At 41.7% G+C, this 24,494-nt stretch overlaps 1 protein-coding gene across 1 annotated transcript; it reads right to left on the bottom strand.

Moving 5' to 3' along the window:
* Positions 1-22,255: 22,255 nt before the first annotated feature.
* On the bottom strand, positions 22,256-23,194 carry LOC129148993 (tetratricopeptide repeat protein 5-like). Its single transcript, XM_054715524.1, is given in 2 exon segments — positions 22,256-22,556; positions 22,558-23,194. Coding segments are annotated over 2 exon segments (900 nt in total). The 5' UTR covers positions 23,192-23,194; the 3' UTR covers positions 22,256-22,290.
* Between the last annotated feature and the right edge of the window lie 1,300 nt (positions 23,195-24,494).

Below are 24,494 nucleotides of genomic sequence, written 5' to 3'. Positions count from 1 at the left end.
CTAGCAGACAGCAGCTGTGCGTCGCTGAAGGTTGCCCAGGACCAAACCAGAGACTGTCGCACCTGCATCACCACCATTTGTCCACCATCCAGAACTGAAATATCATCGCTGACATGTACACATAAGGAACTGTTTGACATTGAAATTGGGTCTCAAAAGAACTGTTGGCCCAGAAAGAAACTCACTACAGACTGATTCATTTGCCTCTCAGCATAACCATTATGGCTTGTCTCATTTTCGGTTCTTATAAGTGTATTTCTTGTATCACATGATCTCATGCATCTAGGGGAAATAATGAACAACATAAACTGATGAACAAAAACAGACCCGGAGACAGGAAAGCATTGACCAGACTGTCAAACCTCAGAGGGAAGGTAGGGGAGGGTGGGGGAAAAGGGGAGAGATCAACCAAAGGACTTGTATGTATGCATATAAGCCTAACCAGTGGTCACAGACAACAGGGGGGTGGGGAAATATGTGGGGAGGGGTTTGGGATGGGAATGGGGGGATGAGGACAATTATGTGATACCATAATCAATAAAGAAATTAAAAAAGAAAAGAAAAGAAAGTGTAAGGGGGGACTTATTTTTGAATGGAGGGTTCAGGGAAGGTGTCTGAGGAAGAGACATTTACAATGAGTGAGCTAGGCCACAGGGAAGGGGATTAAATATTAAGGATCCACATATGCAAAGACTCTGAGGAGAGAAGGACTGAAAGAATGAGAAAGCCAAAGCTAAAGGAGGAGGTGAGGGGTCGGGAGAGTGAGTGAGTGGCCGTGGAGGCATACTAAAGACTTCGTCCTGAAAGTACTGAAAAGCCACTGAAGAATTTTGAGCAGGAGGTGCAATGTTCTCAATCGCCTGCTTGGCTTGAAGTTGATCTGGAGAGGAAGCAGGGAGGTTAGTGAGTGAGCTATCACTGTGGCTCAAACAGACTGGGTAGGGCTAGAGTTAGGGCCAAGAAGATGAAGGAAAGTGAACGTGTTGGAGAGGGATTTGGGCTGCTGAAATGATTGATGTGAAAATGAAGGAGGGAGAGATGCCTGGATTACTCCTAGGTTTCTGGTTCAAGTAAGGAGAAGGTGGAGGTGTCAATAACGGAGATGGGGGAGACTCGGGGAAGCAGGAAGGGGTGGAGGAGCAAGAGCTGAGTTTGGACATACTAAGTTGGAGAGGCTTGAAGATGACAAGTTGGGATGTGTCACTACGTGAGCTTGCAGTGCAGAAGAGAGGTCGAGACGGCAGTTAAATACCAAAGAAAGAAAAGCGAGCAAATTCGCCCACGAGGGTACTTTTGGTTAGTTTCATGTTTATTTTCATTATTTATTGTTTTTATGGGAATTCTTAAATGTTCTAGGTTTCTAACAGCAAATAATGCTCTTAAGAAGGTGATCATGTGTAGATTTTACAACTGGGTGGGCTTCACATTGTTTCATTTACGATGGCCAGGCTGGGTCAGTATTTCCAGCTCTCTCACTTACAATGAGAGTCCTTTAAGCACAAGTAACTAAACACCACTCTCTTATTTTCCCCTGATACACAATTCATTCTCCTTGGATCCTCACCAAATTTCTAGTGTTGAGATACTCACAATACACTGACAGAAAAAAAAAATGAAAAAAATATACCAAAATTGACAGCATTGACAGTTATCAGTAGATGGTCAGATAATGAATGACTTTTAGGTTCATTAAAAAAAAATTTCCAAGTGTTTGATTAAAAAAATGTATATTAATTGTATGATATTTCCTTGAGGTACTATGCATCTGTCTCATTTATGTTCTTCTTAAAAAATAAAACAGAATTATTAGGAGCACTAACTAGAAGCTGAAACTATTACATTTAGTAGCATATTTGTTGAATGAATTTGTTTTCATGAATAAAGGGCAGTCTGATCTTTTTACTTTTCATTTTGGTAGCGGTAAATTACTGCCTTAATCACACCCTACTACTTTATTTTTAAGCATTGCCACATATTCCTATTCTTTCTAACTAAGGAATTATAAGAAGGCTTAAGGAAGAAAACGCCAAAGAGATTGTGGGTGTTTATACATGCATACATACAGATATATGTAATTTAATACGTATGTGAATGTATATATGTATATACATGTATGAATACGTGTATTAATTTCTGCACACAATTATTTGCAACCTGAAGCATAAAGCAGTACTTGACAGTGCTTATAATAACCGTTTATTTTTTGACACCATGTCAAAATATCCAGTAAGTTTATATTAAAACACAAGAAAAACTGTTACTAGGTATTGTTCAAGCAAAGCAGCTGAACGGCAAGTCTCCGCTCCTGTTTATCCAATTGCTCTCACAGCATCATTACTCGCACCGTGTGAGCTTCTACCCATCAGCATGACCCATCTACAGTGGTCTAGTTAGAAAGCTCCTCTCTGTAAAGGGGCTGCAGCTACATAGCACTTTCCCAGACATTCTCTCACTCAATCCTTTTCAAACCCCGTGAGACCTTCGGTAATGCCCACCCATCATCTCTCTGAACCTCAGTTGGTTTCATAATGGGGATGATGTTATCCAACCACCGAGTGGCTGCAGAGACAGGATGGTGTCGTTAGTTAAACACACAGTCCTCGAAGGAGGAGAGACCTGGGAATGAGTCCCACCTCTACCTCTTACTGGCTATCTGAGTTCAGGCCAAGGACATCAGCTCCCTAAATCCCAGTTCTTTATCAGTGAAGGAGGTGTACTTCTAGGGGTGAGGATAATTATAGTACCCACCTCAAAGAGCAGCGATGGCCTGTGCCTAGCTTATAGCAAGTGACTAATAAATCAAAGGTATGGCTACGCTTCATCTAAATACCAAGCCAATAAAATAGCAGAATCTTATCACTATTTTATCAATGAAGACACTAAAATGCTGAAAGGTTAAATGATTTATCAGGTGGTCACATGGCTAATAAGTGGCAGTGGTCTCACTAGAATCCTCGCTTCTTCCTTCTGACCTGTCCCCTTCCTCTTCTAGCCCAGGCCCAGGCCCAGGGCCCCAGCTGCATAACCAGCCCACATGTGAGTTCTCAACAAATGGTTGGTGGGATTGTGGTAACTTTCCAAGTGATCCAAGTATCTCCAGCCCCATGGTCAAAACTGGTAACACTTGAGGGTCCTCTCTTCTCACTCCATCCCTCAATGATGGGGCAATGAGGAAGTCACTAGATTCTTTCCCTGAAATGCTGATGAGGGCTATTGGCTATTGGACACTTTCAAACAAAATGAGCATCCTAGAAATAGGTTGCTGCCATACCGAATATAAGACATAATTTCTCCCACATCCCCACTGCCATCAATAAAAGAGGGTGGGCTTGTCATGGATGCCTTTGCTTTTTCATCTATATTTGATAAAACAGGAGATTATTTTAGAATTAAATATAGTATAAGCAATGGGCATCATACTAAATGAAATACGAATATTCTGCCAGTTACTTGTATAAATGAACAATTAGAAAATAAAACATTGAACATGTATGCCTGCCAGCAACACTTGTAGGTATCATGGAATTAGATATCACCACCACTGTTTTATGATGCGCTGAGAGGTTAGGTAACTTGCCCAAAGACCCAATCAATAAGTGATAGAGCTGGGATTTGAACCCAAGCCTGTTGACTTGGAATTTAACATTCATCCCATTTTATCACACCTGTCTTTTGAATGTGATTGGAATTAGAGTTACCAGAATGGAACCAGGGACCCTTCAGTCCACAGGCCAATGCTCTATCCACTGAGCCAAACCAGCTAGGGCGTGTATGGTTCTATTTGTTTCTATGTATTTAACTTTAATGTTTAGCTGCTACACTTTATTGTGTAGATATTTAGGTTCTAAAAGAGTCGGTAATCAGGAAAGAAGCAAATTGACTTGTTCAGGATATCATATGAAGATTCAAAACACTACTGAAGCTCTAAACTAAAAGCCAACACAAAATGTCAAGGGTGTGGGGAAACCAGTATTCTCAAATTATTGGGGGATGGGTAAGATTCGTGTAATCTTTTTGAGGGCAATTTGGCACTTTCTATAAAAACCTGCCCCTGAAAAAAATCCACCTCCAGAACCTATCCTATGAATGTGAGCATACCCCACGGCCATATTGCATAGAGGAGTGCACAGAAGAATATTCTCTGCAGCACTGTGTGTAACTGGAAAGGGTTAAAGCAACTGAAACCCCCATCTTACCTAATAATAGACAAACATGTAAATTGACCATACCTCCGCTACGCCCACCAGCCAATCAGAGTGAGTATGCAAATTAACCCACCAGAGATGGCAGTTAATTTGCATACACAGGTGCTCAGTGACCGGGGTGGGGGTGGGGGGGGGGCGGGCATGGCGACAACGCAGGGTTCCGCCACACCCCCGTCTCTCAGGGCCTCTGGGCAGCATGGGAAGGCAGGGCCAGAGTGGAAAGAGGCAACTCTGAGGCCTGAGTGGAAAGGGACTGGGCCGGAGTGGAAAGGTGGTGCCGGCAGCCAGGGAAAGGAAGGCCCATTCTAGCACGAATCTTTGTGCATCGGGCTTCTAGTCAATAGATGAAATTTATATAAATTAGGATACACCCACAGTACATAATACAATATGAGTATTAGGAAAAATGAGGCTATGCTATGTACTCATATGAAATGCTCACAAGATATACTGCCAACTTTAGATGCTGAACAGTGCGATAGTATTGGGCAGGTTTGGGACTATGCCGCATGTGTATGTGCTGTGTGTACATGGAGTATGTCTAGAAGGACACAGAGGAGTCCAGTAACTGTAGTCACCTCTGGAGATAGGAGCAGGCGCCTGGGGGACAGAGGTGAGAGAGAGAGACTTCCTGTTCGGTAGTGTTTTAGGTTTTTTTGGTGTGTTTTTTTTATCATGAATCTGTAGTATTGCTAATTGGATGGGGGTAGGGCAAGTGATTGGATGGCTTAATGGACAGAGGAATGGATGAAGGAAGAGAGAAAACAAAGTCCATAGAAAACTGTAGTTGTTACATGAAGTTAGAGCAAGGAACAACTTGCTCAGACTATACATACAAACTCTACCCAAGACCACTTTTATTGAACACAGTCATGCACCTTATGAATCTGCAGTAAAAACAGCAGTAACTACCCTGTGAGTGTTTTATGTACATCACTTCCCTTAATCCACCCTCCATCACCATGGAGCAACATATGACTGCACGTAAACCCAGACCTCCCTTACAGATGGATAAACTGAGGTTCAGAGACGGAAGGAACTCGCCCAAGGGCACCCCGCTTATGAGAGACAGCATCAAGTTTTGAATGTAGGCTTGCTGATTGCAAAGCCACTAACCCTGGCTGTCACTGACTACAATTGATGTGGATGTTGCAAATAACTGCAATTTTATACAAAGTGGACGTGGCCCATCGACAAACTGTGGAACAATGTGTCCAACTACATCCTCTCCAGGTTATGCTTCCCACCAAATAAAAGCATTCCATTCATCCCAGATTTATTTGGAAGGCCAGGAAAGTTGTGCTTTGTCCCCAAACGGCCAGATCCACAATACACAGAATAAACTCCTTCAACCAAGTTCACCCGGTTCCTCATTCATTCCCCTCCTATTTCACCTCACTGGAAAGACTGGGGACTGGCCGGTCCCCTCCGTGATACAGAGGTCCAAGCTGATCCTGACAGAGCGCCAAGGGCCCGCAATGCTGAAGGCAGTCGCTGCCAGCGGACAGCTAATCATCCTTCTCTCCTGGAAAGGCCCTCTGAGACCTTGAGCATCAAAGAGGCTGTTTCAAACCGCAGGATGCTCTCTGGTCCGCGCTGTACCCACAGGGACGCAGCAGCAGTTGCAGTATCAAGAAGCTGCTGACATGGATGTGAAATGACTTTGATAACAGCAGCAACAAAAAGTCCCCAGCTGCACGGAGCAACATCACCTTGATGCACAACTACAGCGCGCTCACCTGAGCCCCACCCCCAACCCCCTACAGCAGTCTCTGCTCTGCTCTGGCTTCCCCCCACTTTCCGTGTTTTGGGGTTTTCTGGGATGCCCTAAATTGCTTTGGCTGAGTTAGCAAGCTGCGCCAGATACACAGTGTTCCCCGGGGTTGGTTACTTTTAACATAAGCTAACCTGGCTGAATGTTACTCCAGGCAAGTAACTCAACGCTTAAAAAAAAAAAAAATTCCGGCTTAGCAACAGTACATGTACTTGTGAAGCAACTGTGAATATTCAAATACTGTAATTGGAGATGATTTACATTGTTTTGAATTAACTAAAATTCCATTGTTAAGCACAAATACCGCTCCACTAAATCATCACGCTTTTAATAGGTCCACGTGAGCAGGTTACGGAGCGCATTAGGATTTATAACGCTCCTGGGAAGCTGACCACTGTATTATGCTTCCTGCTGCTAGGTAATATGCATGACACATTTCTGGACACTAATTCATTTATTTAATAGTAACAGTATGCAAAAACAGAGTTCAAAATGAGGCTGACAAAGGAGGTATAAAAGTTTTATTAATCCATAGCTAATCAAAGGCCAGTAGAAGGCATATAATGGTGGCATTTACAGACCATATCGAATTTGAATAAATTAACTTTTTGTTTCCTAAAATCTTACTAATAGGATGTATTCCACTTGAAACATTTATACTTTTAATTACAGAGGCAAGCAATTTGGAGCAGGTTTCCAGCTCACTTTCCTAGGAAGCTGTAACGTGGCATCAAAGATCGAATCGGATCCTGTCATCATCTGTTGTCTCTAAGGTGATCAATTACAACACACGCTGCTTCACACTGAACACTGCAGTGTTGTTTATTTTGCTGCTCATTTAACTGCATGCTGTCAATCATTAGAAAACGATTTCCTCTGAAAAAGGAAGAGTATCTACTTTATTTTTCTCCCATTGCCCTGATCGCCACACAACGCACATAGGCAGGTGGCATAATGCCTCCTGTAGAAAACCTGTTTTATAGTTTCATGGCTCAATTTTGCAACAAACTAGGGCAAAGCAAGAAAGAGTTTGAAGTCAAGTGAAGAACATCAGGGAAGACCAAAAAACACGGAAGTGTGTGGGAGAATCATTCCCTTGGCTTAGCTCAATTACATCCGTTGGAAGAATATTTGCTCATCGTTTCTAAGTTGAAGCAGAAGGAAATAAAGACATCTAAAACATAAACCTCTCTCCATTTTAGAATTCTAAGCACATTCTGAAGCTCAGAGCATTTCGTAGCAGTTAGTCCTTAATAATAATGTTATGTGAGTATTGTTCTCAGATTGAAGGTAAGAGATTGTAGAATTATCCATGGCAGTATTTTCCTGAGTGTATTTTGCACCTACTGGGTTAAAGAGCTTTTGGATAGCAGGAGGGTATATATTAAAGAAGAGTCCCATGGTCAAATGAGATTGGGGAATGCTGGATTAGACAAAGCTGTGTCAACATGTATGCTTACTTGAGGTTTTCTCATACCTTTTAATACACTAGTAGACTTTGTAAAACTCCCAAAGGAGGATATGGTATGAAGTGTTTCCCAAATTTATTTGACTGTGAAATTTTTACCGAGAAAAAAAACACCAAAAACCTGGAAATCCACACACCTCTGCCCCAAACTCAATTTAGGAAACACCAATATAAGGCATATATATGGTCCCACACTGACAACTAGGATCTTTAATCTTTCCTGGAATTTTCTTCAAATTCTAATCCCACTATCCCTCTCTGCTAACTATTGATAGAAGCCCACTCCCCATCTTCACCTCAAGAAATTTATAGTTGGCTTCAAAATCCATACACACGCACACACATACAATTTTCTATCACCAATATCCCAGCCCCTAACCCAGACAATCCTGAAAATATCTGTTAGTCAACTTGGAAGAAGTAACAGTTTCTAATAATGTACAGGAGATGGACATTATGATTTATTTGATGCACAGGGGATGTACTCAGAGCAATGGGCCTGAAGGAGGAGTACATATTTTGTGGTTATTGTAAGGATGACAAAAATTTTTATCACTCTTTAACCAGGCACTGCAGGTATCAGACCAGAAATAAATAGCCCCCACTCCCAACCAAGATCACAGTTGTATTTTGATATGTAATTCATTCAAAAAAGCATTGGGATGATACTACAAAAGAATAAGTAAATTTAGGAAGGTCACAGGCACCAAGACTATATTCAAATATCAATTGTATTTCTATATATGAACAATTGGAAATTAAAATGTAAAAAATAGTACTATTCACAGTAGCATTAAAAATGAAACATTTAGGGGTAAATCTAACAAAATAAGTGCAAGAGCTGCATGCTAGAAATTAGCAAACATTAATGAGAGAAATGAAAAATGGTCTAAATGAATAGAGAGGTATAGTACATTCATAGATTAGAAGACAATGTTATTAATATCTTAATTCTCTTCAAATTGGTCTATATAATCAATAAAATCCCAGTCAAAGCATCAGCAAGCTTTTTGGTAGAAATTGACAAGCTGATTCTAAAATTTATATGGAAAAGCAGATTATCTAAAATAGCCAAAACAATTTTGAAAGGAACAAAATTGGAAGACTGGCAATTGGAAGACTGGCACTGGAAAGGAACAAAATTGGAAGACTGGCACAAATTTGAAAGGAACAAAATTGGAAGACTGGCACTAAAGACTTACTCTAAAACTACAGAAATTAAGATGGTATAGTGCTGACATCTATCTACACTAATAAAAGAGAAACATGCAAATTAACCATCACTCCGCTACGCCAAACCATGCCCACCAGCAAATCAGGAGCAAGTATGCAAATTAATCCAACCAAGATGGTGGCCTGCCATGGAGCTGGAGCAAGTAGGAGGCTTGGGTTGCCCCTGGCAATGAAGGAAGCCAAGCTTCCTGGCTGGCCCTGGCCTCTGCTCAAGGCTACAAAGTTTCAATTATAGAAGATAAATAAATCCCAACAAAAATGGTGGCAGCCACGGAGCTGGAGAGAGCTGGAGGCTTGGGTTGCCCCCAGCAATGAAGGAAGCCAAGCTTCCTGGCTGACCATGGCCTCCGCTCAAGGCTACAAAGTTTCAATTACGGAAGATAAATAAATCCTAGATACTTGCTTCCAGCTGGCCCTGGCCTCCACTCAAGGAGGCGCTGAAAAAAAAAAAGAGAGAAAGAAAAAAAGGAGGGCTGGGACCTTGGGTCACCAGGGAGTGATCAGGCCAGGATGGGATGGCAGGGGCCATTGAGGGTAAGCAGACCAGCAGGGGGGCCAGCTGGGGGTGAGCAGGCTGTCAGTGGGGGTCAGTTGGAGGTGATCAGGACAGCGGGGGGGGGGCAGTTTGGAGTGAGCAAGCCAGCAAGGGGGCAGTTGGAGGTGAGCAGACCAGTGGGGAGGAAAAGTGGGGGTGAGCAGGCCATCAGGGAGGGGCAGTTGGGGGTGATCAGTCTGGCAGGGGGGCATTTGGAGGTGAGCAGGCTGGCAGGCAGAGTGGTTAGGGGCAATCAGGCAGGCTGGCAGGCAGGTGAGCGGCTGGAGCCAGCAGTCCCGGATTGTGAGAGGGATGTCTGACTTCTGGTTTAGGCCCAATCCCTGTAAACCAGCAGTAGGACATCCTTTGAGGGGTCCCAGATTGGAGAGGGTGCAGGCCAGGCTGAGGAACATCCCCCCACCCCGTGCACGAATTTCGTGCACTGGGCCACTAGTATATATATAAAAGCCTAAGCGACTGAACAACTGAACAACTGGTGGACTGGTCACTATGACGCTCAATGCAGGAGCTGCCCCTTGGTGGTCAGTGCACTCCCACAGTGGGAGTGCCGCTCAGCTGACCAATGGGTGCCAGACGCAGGGCTCATGGCTGGTGAGTGCCGCTGTGGCGGCATGAGCCTCTCCTGATTGGGACTGACTGGGCATGAGCCCATGGCAGGCACAGTGGGGCTGGGATGAGTGGGAGCAGCAGGCAGGAGCAGCAGGTGGCATTGGACTGCCAGTTTTGGCCCAATCCCCACAGGCCCTGTGGGGATTGGGCTGAAACCGACAGTCCAACATCCCCCGAGGGGTCCTGGATTGCGAGAGGACACAGGCCAGGCTGAGGGACCCCATCAATGCATGAATCCATGCACCAAGCCTCTAGTTAGAATAGAAATGTAGATGAATGAAATAGGATGAAAATCCAGAAAGAGATCCACAGAGATATAGTCATTGACAATCAACAAAAGTGCCAAGGTAATTCCATGGAGAAAGTCTTTTCAACAATGGTGCTAGAAAAATTAGATGTAATTGAATGCTCCCCACAAAAGGAACCTTGATCTTTTCTTAATAATATTTATAAAAATTAACTTGAGATGAATCATGGACATATAAGTAAATCCTAAACTATTAAACTTCTAGAAGAAACATATGACCTTGGGTTAGGCAAAGATTTCTTAGGTAGAGCACAAAAAGCATAAACCATAGAAGAAAAAAAAGCCATGGTAAATTAGAGTCTCTCAAAATTAAAAACGTTTGCTCTTCTAAAGATTCAGTTATGAAAATGAAATGATAAGCTATAGACTGGGAAAAATATTTATTTGAGCCAAACTTTCGACAATTGCCGGGAAGCAATATCTCAATGGATTGGGATAGTGCTCCAGAGAATGGCAGTTTCTCATCTATTTTTATACATTGCAATCAAAGGAAAGGGACATAGGTGGGCTACATGAAATCCACTGGTGATAGATTAGAGAAGTGGGAGAAAGCAAAGGAGGGAAACCTCTGGGATTGGATAAGAAGTAAAATGATAGACACATACTTAGGTAGGTGCAGGAACAATTAACATGATAACAATGAAGGAATTTGTGGTATCTGTCCTGGCGCCCAGGCACTTTAGGTTGTACCCCAAGGGGTCCAGAAAAAGGGAAGTTACAAGTTAGCCAGACATTTCAAGGATATCCTATATAATAAAAGCCTAATATGGTAAGTGTCTGGTCATCCATTCAACCAATCAAAGTGTAATATGCTAATGATGTGCTAAGGCCGCTCAACTGCTCGCTATGACATGCACTGACCACCAGGGGACAGACGTTCTGACAGGTAGGTTAGCTTGCTGCTGGGGTCCGGCCAATTGGGACTGAGCGAGACAGGCCAGACACACCCTGAAGCCCTCCTGCAGTCCCTTCCCAGCTGGCCAACCTCCCGCATCCCTCCCCGGCCCTCATTGTGTATCGGTAAGGTCCTTCATCCTGGCCTGTGCCCTCTGGCAATCTGGGACCCCTTGGGGGATGTCGGAGAGTTGTTTTTGGCCTGATCCCCCAGGCCAGGCTGAAGGACCCCACTGGTGCACGAATTCGTGCACCATGCCTCTAGTGTTATTATAGATGCAAAAAGACAGATAGGCTCAGTTAAGGTAAAGGTTGACCTTGTCAGTGAAGATACCGGCCTATGAGGTAACTATTCACCATAACTGCTTTTAGTTAAAGTTTAATTACAGACCATCCTTTGTGGTTAACTTTAGGTCTCTGAGTTTGCAAAACTGCCATGCAGGCCTTCCCGGAGCTTGTCAGTTAGCATGTGGCCCCTTTCATCCACAACATCAACAAATTAAAGGAGAAAAAAAAGTATGATCATGTTATAAGACTAGAGGCCCGGTGCATGAAATTTGTGCACGGGGGGGTGAGGTGTCCCTCAGCCAAGCCTGCACCCTCTCCAATCTGGAACCCCTTGAGGGATGTCTGACTGCCCGTTTCGGGCCTAAACAGGCAGTCGGACATCCCTCTCACAATCCAGGACTGCTGGTTCCCAACTGCTCACCTGCCTGCCTTCCTGATTGCCCCTAACCACTTCTGCCTGCCTGCCTGATCACCCCCTAACCACTCCCCTGTCAGCCTGATTGATGCTTAACTGCTCCCCTGCCAGCCTGTTTGCCCCTAACTGCCCTCCCCTGCAGGCCTGGGTCCCCCCCAACTGCCCTTCCCTGCAGGCCTGGTCACCCCCAACTGCCCTCCTCTGCCAGCCTGGTCACCCCTAACTGCCCTCCCTTGCAGGCCTGGTCCCTCCCAACTGCCCTCCCCTGCTGGCCATCTTGTGGCAGCCATCTTGTGACCACATGGGGGCAGCCATCTTGTGACCACATGGGGGCAGCCATCTTGTGTGTTGGAGTGACTATCAATTTGCATATTATTCTTTTATTAGATAGGATAGAGGCCTGGTGAATGGGTGGGGACCAGCAGGTTTTCCCTGAAGGGTGTCCCGGATCAGGGTGGGGGTTCCCTTGGGGCGTGGGATGGCCTGGGTGAGGGACGTGGTGGTTTGCAGGCTGGCCGTGCTCCCCGGCGACCCAAGCAGAGGCCCTGGTATCTGGAATTTATTTATCTTCTATAATTGAAACTTTGTAGCCTGGAGCAGAGCCAAGCCTCCTGCTTGCTCCATGGCTACAGCCATTTCTGTTGGGATTTATTTATCTTCTATAATTGAAACTTTGTAGCCTTGAGTGGAGGCCTGGGCCGGCCAGGGTGTGCGGAAAGCTTGGCTTCCTCCATTTCCAGGGAAACCCAAGCCTCCTGCTTGCTCCGTGGCTGCAGCCATCTTGGTTGAGTTAATTTGCATACTCACTCCTGATTGGCTGGTGGGCATGGCTTGTGGGTATAGCTGAGTGGTGGTTAATTTGCATATTACTCTTTTATTAGATAGGATGCTAAAATGGTCTTTGTTTTCCCCTCAAATAGTTGCATTCCTCTGATGTTGGTGATTTTGACCCATGAACTTATCCGCTAGGTCTCAACCACTCTGTCAGGTTATGCTAACCTGTGAAGGTTCAAAAGTCTCATCTCCTCTGTCAGACCCTAAGGCTTCAGGAGGTGTTTGTGATGTGTGTGTGTGGGGGGGTGGAGTTCGTGGGAGAGGGGTCCATTTCCTCACTTTTCAGGGACAGCTTTGGGAAATGACATTTCCCATAAACATTGTGTAAGTGGGTATGGCCTGTAAGTGCAAAAGACTCCAGTTTGGGAATTAAGCTGGCATAAAGAGAAGGATAAAACCAGGCAACCTGAGCTGGCATCCAGATGCCAACACAACTCATTGTGTAGCCTTTGGCCTCCCTCTTTAGCCTTTCGGGGCCTCAGTCTGCTTGTTTGGGGAGGGAGGAGCTGTTTAGGTATCTGCCTTGGTTAGGTTCCCGGCTGCTCCAGAGTTACAGGATTAATCTGCTTGTCTAACTCCTTTGAAAGATACACAGGGCAACATTAATTGTACATTGACAAAGGTGGGATGTTCAGCTTTAATATGAAAGTTGGAATTCTTCCCTAATATTTCGATTGTCTCACAGTCAATTTTTTCCTTCTATAAGGAGTCGCCTCTTGGCTTATCACGGAAATTAATGGTAAAAAGCATTCAAGAGGCAAAGCTTTGCTTTACACACAATTTTTAAAGCACTGTACCTATTACATGTTTTTTTTAATGGGTTGTGGGGTCAAATATGAATAAATAAAACACATTTCTCAACTGATGGAGCTGAACTTTGCTTGATGTGAACTGTGAGTCTCCAAAAGGGGGTATCCTTTCTATGCCCCAAACATGATTAACCTCAACTAGTTTAATCACACCCCCTTCCTTCCGAGCAGGGTCTCAGAGGACCTGTATTTTTTTTTTTTTTCAGCACAACTTGGGATAACACTAAATTACACAGTGGAAACTTATGCAAAATGAGAAATAAATACAAAGCAGTCTTGATCTACAGTCATCTAGTCTGTGTGTTTGCTTTTTGTAGGCATTAAAAGCTGAATTAAAACCATTTTTTTTTCTCACCGTGAGGCGGAATGTCCTGTTTTCTAAAGACAGATGTGTTCCTCTCACCATGGGAGGTACGTCTGAAATGAGAGAGGAGCATGGGCAGCTCAGAAACGTGCAGGCGGCGGCACTGAGATGGATTTGCTCACCATTTCTGGGTAAGAGCAGCGAGTATCAGCCAGATCAAGTCATCACTGCCCTAAATCCCCAATCATGTGGGCCTCCACTCCATAAACCAGTGGGGCAGCCGGCCACGTGAGAGCCTAAAGGTTAAGCACATACCATTGACCTCGGAGAAACGAGTTCTCACATCATTAAATACTGCGTGTTCACCGGCTTTGCTTGATCACACCAAAAAGTGCCCTGGAAGCACTATTTCAGGCTTAGCTTTCCACCTTCATTTGTGTGACACAAAATCAATATCTTCCCTGCCTCTGTTGGTCTGGATTATGTTTAAGGACTAAATGGCTTTTAAGACACCAATCAGCTTTGACATCTTGGGTTTTACATAGGCAGGTGTGTGAACGAGAAAACTACAAATATCTCTCTGTTTTCTTTTCCTCTAGGTCAGTGGTTGGCAAACTTATTAGTCAACAGAGCGGCAAACCGTGGCTCGCCAGCCGCATGTGGCTCGGGAGCCTCAGTTTGCCGACCACTGCTCTAGGTTGTCAGGATAAGAAACGGGAAACATAATTTACAAACCTGATAGCAGAAACGGTTTCCCCTGGGACCCAAAAGACTTTCTTGGCAGCAGTGATTTTAGAGAACAAGGAAAGAACAGATTATTCAGTAAGTAGGAGGACTGGATATCCATGCGAGGGAAAATATTAAATCCCAAGTTACACAAAATGAATTTCCAGATGGATTAACTCTTAAAACACAAACAATAGAAGCATTCAACAAATAACAGGTAACAATTTTAATAAACTCATAAAGGAAAGGATTAACCCTGACTATGTGAAATTGTGAATGGTAAAATAATTTTTCAAATAAAATTAACTTTAACCTCTACTTAGTACTTACTATGTGACAGAGACTAAGCTAAGTCTTTACATATATTGACTTCTTTCTTCCCAACAGCATTGTATGATAGCTGATTGCATTAGACAGGGTTCTCCAGAGAAACAAAGCCAAGTGTGTGTGTGTGTGTGTGTGTGTGTGTGTGTGTGTGTGTGTGTGTGTGTGTGTCTGTGTGTGTAATAAAGAGATTTATTATAAGGAATTGGCTCAAGTGATTATGGAGGTTGAAAAGTCCCAAAATCTGCAGTCAGCAAGCTGGACACCTATGAGAGCCAATGTGTAGTTCCAGTCCTATGAGAGCCAATGTGTAGTTCCAGTCCTAGTCCAAAGGCCCAAGAACCAGGAGAGCCAATGGGGAAGTTCTAGGGCAAAGGCCAGCAGACTCGAGATCCAAGAAGTGCTGATATTTCAGTCCCAATGTGAAGGCCAGAAGAGACCAATCTTCCTGCTCAGCAGTCAGGCAGGGGAGGAGTTCCCTCTTATTAACCTTTTTGTTCTAGTCCTATCTTCAACTGATTAGACCAGACCCACATTAGGGAGGGCAATGTGCTTTACTCACTCTACCCATTCAAATGTTAATCTTATTCTGAAACATTCTCACAGACACACCCAGAATAATATTTGACCAAATGTCTGGGCTCTGTGGCCTAGTCAAGTTGACACATAAAACTATCATGCTGATATTGTTCACTTTTAGCACATGAGGAAACTAAGCCTTACATTGTTTCATCAGAATCACAGAGCCAGCGTGAATCACATAGCTGGTCAAAACTTCCAGCTCTATCTGAAACCAAAAGGGACTGACAAACTGGAGGAAATGTTTGCAAAATACAGGACAAAAAAATCCCCAAACAAATTAATAACAATAATAAAGCCTTTTACAAATCAATTAAAATGATGAGTGCCCTTATATAAGAACTGGCAAATAAAACAAAACATACAGATATTAGCAGAGAAAATGGAAATTCATAAAAATAGATATGCTCAATTTCAATGATAAATACCAATCAAAACAATGAGGCATCATTACTGATACCATATGTGTACCTGATACTATATCAGATTTGAAGATTATATAGAATGATCATACCCAGTGTGGGCTAGGAGTAAGGAAAGTGAAACATTCATACACTTTTAATAGGAAGTATATCTGTACAAACTTTTAGAAAAGTAAATTTAGAGGAGTCTACCCAAAATTTAAACATAGTTCTTTTTGACAATTACTGTTTTCTCTTGCAGAAATATATATCTGTGCAGGTATAGTTACAAAAATGTTCATTACAATATTGTTAATGAGAATAAACAACTCAAATACCCATCCAATGGGAGCTGGGTTAAATTATGGTATATTTATATGATAAAATTTTATGCAACCATTAAAATAGCCCAGGTGGCAGGCTCAATCCCCAGTGTGGGGGTGTGCAGGAGGGAGCCAACCAATGAATCCCTCACATCATTGATGTTTCTATCTCTCTCTTCCTCTTCCTTCCTCTTTGAAATCAATCCTATCTAATAAAAGAGTAATATGCAAATTGACCGCACCTCCGCTCTACCCACAAGCCATGCCCACCAGCCATGCCCACAAGCCAATCAGGAGCAAATATGCAAATAAACGCAACCAAGATGGCTGTGGCCACAGAGAGCAAGAGGGAGGCTTGGGTTTCCCCGGCAATGGAGGAAGCAAAGCTTTCCGCCTGCCCTTGCTGGCCCAGGCCCCCACTCAATGCTACAAAGTTTCAATGATAGAAGATAAATAAATCCCAACAAAAATCACAGCAGCCATGGAACTGGAGAGAGCAGGAGGCTAGGGTTGCCCTCGGAGAGGTAGGAAGCCAAGTTTCCACAGCCCTGGCCTGCCTTGGCCTCTACTCCAGGCTACAAAGTTTCAATTATAGAAGATAAATAAATCCCAGATACCAGGGCCTCAGCTTGGGTTGCCTGGGGGCGTGGCCAGCCTGCAAACCACAATAGGCCCCTTGCCCAGGCTGACACATGCCCCAAGGGAACCCCCACCCTGATCCGGGACACCCTTCAGGGCAAACCAGCCGGCCCCCACCCGTGCACCAGGCCTCTATCCTATCTAATAAAAGAGTAATATGCAGATTGACCATCACTCCAACACACAAGATGGCTGCCCCCATGTGGCCACCAGAAGATGGCCAGCAGGGGAGGGCAGTTGGAGGGACCAGGACTGCAAGGGAGGGCAATTGGGGGCGATCAAGCCTGAAGGTGAGGGCAGTTAGGGGTGACCAGGATGGCAGAGGAGGGAAGTTGGGGGGGACCAGGCCTGCAGGGGAGGGCAGTTAGGGGCAAACAGGCTGGCAGGGGAGCAGTTAAGCATCAATCAGGCTGGCAGGGGAGTGGTTAGGGGGTGATCAGGCTGGCAGGCAGAAGCGGTTAGGGGCAATCAGGAAGGCAGGCAGGCGAGCAGCTGGGAGCCAGCAGTCCTGGATTGTGAGAGGGATGTCCAACTGCCCGTTTAGGCCCAATCCCAGTAAGATCGGGCCTAAACGGGCAGTCGGACATCCCTCGAGTGGTCCCAGATTGGAGAGGGTGCAGACTGGGCTGAGGGACACCCCCCCCCCCAGTGCACAAATTTCATGCACCGGACCTCTAGTAAAAATATAAAATATATTTTAAAAAAGAATATAATAGAGGGGGAAACATGCTCAATATGAGTGTTGGAAAGCAAGATATACAACCATTTGTATAGTATCATCTTATTTTTATATGAGCATATGACATTCATAAAAGATATAGGTTATTATTGAGTGCAGGGGCAGATAGACAAGCTCTGAGCCATTACTTTAATAATTCTGTTTCCTTGCAATCAGTCAGATTTACCATAAAATGAAGTCTAAGCTTGTACAAACCTTTTCCAAGGCCTTGGGAGGGTCCCTAGCAATGGATTCACATGTTTCTACAAATTTGATAAAAATAAAATAATCAACTTTTTTTGAGATGTCTCTGTCACTCTGCCTCACATGCTGGGTGCTTTAGAATTATTTTTCTACCAAAGTCTTCTCCAAAGGCAAGACTTTTAGTAGGTTTTGACTTCCATTCAAACTTTTCATCTTTCATCTGTTTATTATTACTGTCCATAATAGGCCCTAATTCTCTTATCTGCAATTGTATCATCCAAAACAAGCTTTGAACAGTTTTATCATACTCCCTTGGTAGCAAAACTTGATCTGATTGGAGCTCATTTAATGGATAAACCTGACCTGAACTGACATGAGACTATTAAAGATTGTGTTTATCACATATACAGTAAACATTCATATTTTGATGCAGAAATAATTATGCCTTTTATTATGTTCCTGAGGAGTTTTTAAGTAATAAATACTATATGTACTGATTTATCATTCTAAGCTCTCAAAATTTTCAATTTCTAAACATAAAGGCCCCAGAGGTTTTAGAAAAGAGATTGTGAATCTTTATTTTAAGTTTCGCATGAAAAGATGCCTTCTAAAAAGTTTACTCTTAATTCTTAGCTTTCCAATATGTATAATCAAACTCAAGCTGATAAAAGAGGTCTACAAAATATCCTACTGCTATCACCATACTTAACAGTGACAGTCTGAAGTTTTTCCCCCCAAGATCAGATAGAACTCAAAGATGTCTATTCTCATCACTTCTACTCAATACTGTACTGGTAAATTCTGTTCCATTCAAGCCTTGAGATGATGGCAGCCCTGGCCAACACCTTGATTTCAGTTTTGTGAGAGACCTTGAGCCAGAGGATAGAGCTAAACCACATCCAGACTCCTGATCCACAATAACTATTAGATAAATGCATTTATTAAGGTTGGGGCTAATTTGTTATACAACATTAGACACATAATACTAAAACTACAATTTTTTTCATAGAACTAATCATTGAGTTTATCAAGGTCACAGGAAATAAGGTCAATATTAAACATTAATTATATTTTTTATACACTAGCTATAGACAATTAGAAATTGAAAAAAAATAAAAATACTATTTACTTTGGCTCCAAAAAAAACACAATGAACACTTAAGAGATAAATTTAACAAATAAGTGTAATACCAGTTTGTTAAAAACCAAAGAACATTACAGGCAGAAGTTAAAGAAAACCTAAATAAAAGGAGAGATATACCATGTTCATGGATGAAAAGGCTCAGTATTGTTAAGATATCAATTATCCCCAAATTCATCTACAGATTAAGCAGATCAATTTGGGGATAATTTTTTATCTAAATCTGAGCAGGTAATTTTTTTTTAGAAATTGACAAGCTTATTCTAAAATTTATATGGAAATTTAAAGAACCAAGAATAGCCAAAACAATTTTGGGAAATATCAAAGTTAAGTATTTACCTGATTTCAAAACTTACTATATTAGTAAAGATACATTAATCCAGATTAATCAAGTGGCACTGCCACAAGGGATACTTATGTAGCTCAGTAGACTAAATGGAGTTCAGAAATTGATCTAGATCCATAAGGTAAATTAATTTTCAACAAAGATGCCAAGATTATTCAAGGTGGGAAAGACAGGTTCATCAACAGATAATTCTGGAATAATTGGATAACTACATGCAAAAAACAAAACAAAAAACCCCACACTAAAACAAAACTGAACCTCAATTCTAACCTCAAAGTATAGTTGTATGGTAAGATTATGTTTAGTTTTTAAAGAAACTGCCAAACTGTCTTCCAAAATGACTGTACTATTTTGCATTCCCACCAGCAATGAATGATAGTTCTTATTGCTTCACATCCTCACCAGCCTTCGGTGTTCTCAGTGTTTTGAATTTTGGCCATTCTAACAGATGTGTATCTTCTATGGTGAAATGTCTTTAAGGTCTTTAGCTCATTTTTCAGTTGCGATATTTGTTCTCTTATTGATGAGTTTTAAGAGTTCTTTGTACATTTTGAATAATAGTCCTTTATCAAATATGTATTTGCAAATACTTTCTCCAACTTTATGGCTTATTTTTTTCATTCTCTTAATAGTACATTTCCTAGAATAAAATATTTTAATTTTAATAAAGTTCAATTTATCAATTGAACTTTCATGACTCATGCCTTTGGCATTATACCTAAAAAGTCCTTGCCAAACCCTAAGTCATCTGTATTTCCTCCTGTGTTATCTTCTAGGAGTTTTATAATTTTGAATTTTAGATTCATGTCTGGTCCATTTTGAGTTAATTTTTTGTGAATAGTATGGTCTACATCTAGATTTTTTTTTTTTTGCATGTAGACGTCCAATTGTTCCATAACTTTCTCTGAAAAGATTATCTTTTCTTAATTGTACTGCTTTTGCTCCTTTGTCAAAGATCAGTTGATTATATTTATATCAAGCTGTTTCTGGGCTCTCTACTCCATTCTATTGATCTATTTGTCTATTCTTTCACCAGCAACACACTGCCTTGATTACTGTAGCTTTATAGTAAACCTTGAAGTAGGGTGTGTCAGTCTTCCAACTTTGTTCTTCTCCAATATTATGTTGGCTATTCTGAGTCTTTTGCCTCTCCATATAAACTTTAGAACCCGTTTGTGGACATCCACAAAATAAGTTGCTTGGATTTTGATTGGGATTGCATTGAATCTATTGATCAAGTTGGGAAAAAATTACCTCTTAACAACATCAAGTTTTCCTAACTCTGAACAGGAACTATCTCTTTATTTATTTAGTTCAACTTAGATTTCATTCACCAGAGTTTTATAGTTTTCTTCATACAGATATTATGCATATTGTGTTATACATGTAATCATTTCTTTGGAGGGGGTGCTAATGTAAATGGTATTGTATTTATAACTTCAAATTCTACCACTGATTGCTGATAGATTGGAAATGATTTCTATATTTTAACCTTGTATCCTGTAACTCTGTTATAATTGCTTATTAGTTCCAGAAGTTTTTTGTTGATTATTTCAGATTGTCTACATAAACAATTATGTTATCTGTGAACAAAGATAGTTTTATTTTTTTCCTTCCTTATCAATATACCTTTTGTTTCCTTTTCTGGTCTGACTGCATTATCTAGGCTTCCCAGTATGATGTTGAAAAAAGATGGTAAAAGAGGACATCCAGGCTTTTAACCATTAAGTATGATATTAGCTGTAATTTTTTATAGATATTCTTTATCAAATTGAGAAAGTTCCCCTCTATTCCTAGTTTATTGAAAGTTTTCATCATGAATAGGTGTTGGAAGCTACCAAATACTTTTTCTGCATCTATTGATATGTTTGTGATTTTTCTTCTTTAACCAGTTGATGTAGTGAATTACATTAATTCGTTTTCAAATATTGATCCAACCCTGCCTACTGGGGACAAACCCACTTGGTTGTGATATACAATTCTTTTTATACAATGTTGGATTTGATTTGCTTAAATTTTTTGAGGATTTTTTGCCTTTACATTAATGAAAAATATTGATTTTTATTTTCCTTCTTATAATGTTCTGTTCTGGCTATTGCTGGCCTCTTAGAATGAGTTAGAAAGTATTCCTCTGCTTCTATCTTCTGAAAGAGGTTTTAGAAAACTGAGGAAATTTCTTCTTTAAATGTTTGCTAGAATTCACCAGTGCACCGATATGGGCCTGGTGCTTTCTGTATTGGAAGCTATTGGTGCAATTTTTAAAAATAGATGTAGGCCTATTCAGATTGTCATTTTCTCCTCGTTTGAGTTTTGGCAAATTGTCTTTCAAGAAATTGGTCCATATCATCTAGGTTATCAAATTTGTGGACATAGAATTATTCAGAGTTTTCCTTTATTATCTTTTTAAAGTCATGGGATCTGTCATCTCTTTCATTTCTGATGTAAATGATTTGTTCCTCGGTTTTCTCATATAGCCTGGGGCTAGCAGCTTATAAATTTTATTTATCTTTTTAAAGAACCAGCTTTTAGTTTTATAGATTTTTAAAATATTGTGATCTAATTTTCAATTTCATTGATTTCTGCTCTAGTATTTATCATTTATTTTCTGCTGTTTACTTTGGATTTAATTTGTCCCTCCCCCCCCCCCAAGGTGTAAGCTTTTTTATTTTATTTTATTTTATTTTATTTCCAAACAAATTTAATTCTTTTCCAGCCCCAAAGAAGGGGATAAATCTAAATTTTAAAAATAAAAATAAAAATTGCTCAAAAACCAAGCCATTAGAAATTTAAGCCCCCTCCCTTAGCAATAAATACTGAAATGATATGTACACATGATGCTCAGGAAGGAGGCAAGAACAGGAACTTTGGGGACTCTGTCCCATGGCAAGATCCCAACACTTCTACCAATTCCATGCTCTTTGCCTAAAACATAGAAGAGCAATGAAAGAGGCGGGAGAGATATACCAGGAGAATGTGTGGCCCCAGAGAGAGCTAGAACATGATAACAGGAGAGAAAGAAAAGACACAAAGAGTCTTACAGGGCAGAGGAAGGAAAAGTTATCTAAAATATGCTCCTCCCCCCCCCCCCCCCCCATTCCGGCTGAGTCACTGGATGCGGCTGGTCCAGCTGAGGAGTGCCCTTGAGCTTGTCTCCGTGCCTCCGCTCCCTCTTCAGCGTGCAGGGTAAGTGAGGTCATTCACACTGTGGCCGAGATGCCACTGTGGCAGCAGCTTGGCTGCTGGAGCCCTGAGGCTTCCCATTCACCACCAGCAGGAGGGGCGTCTCTACTCGGACACTGGAAAAGGAATAGTCCTTTCCCTTGTGCTGAATTCCGTGAAGCCGAAGGCTGGGCTCAGGGATGGCTACGGAGTCCCGGATGAGCACTCCCCAACTCTGCACCATGTTATACACCATCACTGCACAACAAGGGCCATCTGAATCCACCAGGCCAAATGTATGCTTGGGCATAGGCACTGAGGGCTTGCTGGGAGATCTTAGGGTTCTGGCCAGTATTGAAGTAAAGAGAAAGGTATGCATTCCCCAGAATATACCAGGAGCGGCCATCGTGGACATCCATCTGCACAGCCAATTTAGCCTGTCGGACACTGTCCATGACGTGGCGAGAATGCTCATCTCCAGAGTCAGTCCGCAGCTGGCGAAGCACCATTGACAGGTTTTGAAGGGAGACTTTGTTCTTGCAATGGGTGAGGGCTCCTGAGAAGCAGGTGTGGGCAGCTGCAACATCCCCTTTCTTCCAGTACACCTCCCCCAGCTGGTTCCAGGCTTCCACCAGCTTGGGCTCCAACTTCACAGCCTTTGACAAAAGCTCCTCAGCCTTAGGGCTGTAGTCAGGAGTCACATTCAGTGCCTTCCCAGTTAGCATCAGAACCTGTGCTTTGCCCTGGACAGAACCCACTACTTCCTTGATCTGCTGCAGGGTTTTCTCCATCTCCTCCCGCACATCCTGTTGCTTCCTCCCAGCATCCTCAACACTGTGTGTATCAAAATAGCAATCTCGAAATGAATAGAGTTGATTCACCAGTTCCTGCAATTTCTGCAAGATCTGTTTGCCTTCTTCCTCTTCATCAGCCATCGTTTCCTGGACCAAGCTTTTTGATTTTAGATCTTTCTTATTTCTAACATATGCATTTAATGCTATAAATTCCCCTCTATGCATTACTTTCATTGCATCCAACAAATTTTGATAAATTGTGTTTACATTTTAATTTAGTTCTAAATATTTTTTAAATTTCTCTTGAGATTTCTTCTTTGACCTATGTTACTCAGAAGTGTGTTGATTTCCATGTATTTTGAGATTTCTCAATTTTCTTTGTTATTGATTTCTAGTTTAATTTTATTGTGATCTGACATTGTGTGACTTATATTCTTTTTAAATTTGTTAACTTATGTTTTAAGACCCAGAATGTGGTCTATCTTGTGGAATGTTCCATATGAGCTTGAGAAGGATGTGTACTCTCCTGTTGTTGAATGAAGTCTATATTTCTCAATTATATCCAATTTGTTGATGGTGTTAATGAGTTCAACAATGTCATTATGCTTTTTTTTCCTGCTGGTTCATCTATTTCTGATAGAGGGATATTGAAGTCTCCAACTATAATAGTGGATTCATCTATTTCTCCTTGCAGTTCTGTCAGTTTTTGCCTCACAATATCTTGATGCTCTGTTGTTAGGTACATACATATTAAGGACTGTATGTCTTCCTGGAGACTTGACCTTCCCCTTTATCATTATGTAATGCCCTTCTTTATCTTGGATAACTTTTCTTGCTTTGAAGTCTGCTCTGTCTGAAATTAATATAGTTATTTCAGCTTTCTTTTCATTAGTGTTAGCATGGTATATTTTTCATTATCCATTTATTTTTAATCTATAAGTGTCTTATATTTAAGTGGGTTTCTACAGACAACATATAATGGGGTCTTGTTTTTTGATATATTCTAATCTGCCTTTTAATTGGTGCATTTAGATCACTGTCATTCAAAATGATTATTGGAATAGTTGGATTAATAGCTAACATATTTGTTACTATTTTCTATCTGTCACCCTTGTTCTTTGTTCCTATTTTTGTCTTCTGCTCTTTTTCTGCCTTTTGTAGTTTTAATTGAGCATTTTATACATGATTGCTTCTTTCTGCCCTCTTTTCCTCCCTGGCACTTCATTGCTTCCTGACAAAATCTTGTCCAATTTCCAAGGCCATTGCCAAAGTTACCTACCTTCTGAAGCAACATCAAGTAAATAATATTTCTCCCCACCCTGAACTTCCCATATGCATTGTTTTACTAATCCCGTGTTACTTGCTTGCTCCGTTTTATTACAGTTATTTATTACATACTAAATTCCCTACCAGGCTGAAGGTTCTTTGAAAGTAGGACTGTGAG

The sequence above is a fragment of the Eptesicus fuscus genome, chromosome 5 (assembly GCF_027574615.1).
Source record: "Eptesicus fuscus isolate TK198812 chromosome 5, DD_ASM_mEF_20220401, whole genome shotgun sequence".
Classification (NCBI taxonomy): domain Eukaryota; kingdom Metazoa; phylum Chordata; class Mammalia; order Chiroptera; family Vespertilionidae; genus Eptesicus; species Eptesicus fuscus.
The sequence above is the reverse complement of the archived record's forward strand: the minus strand, read 5'-3'. Positions and strand labels throughout refer to the sequence as shown.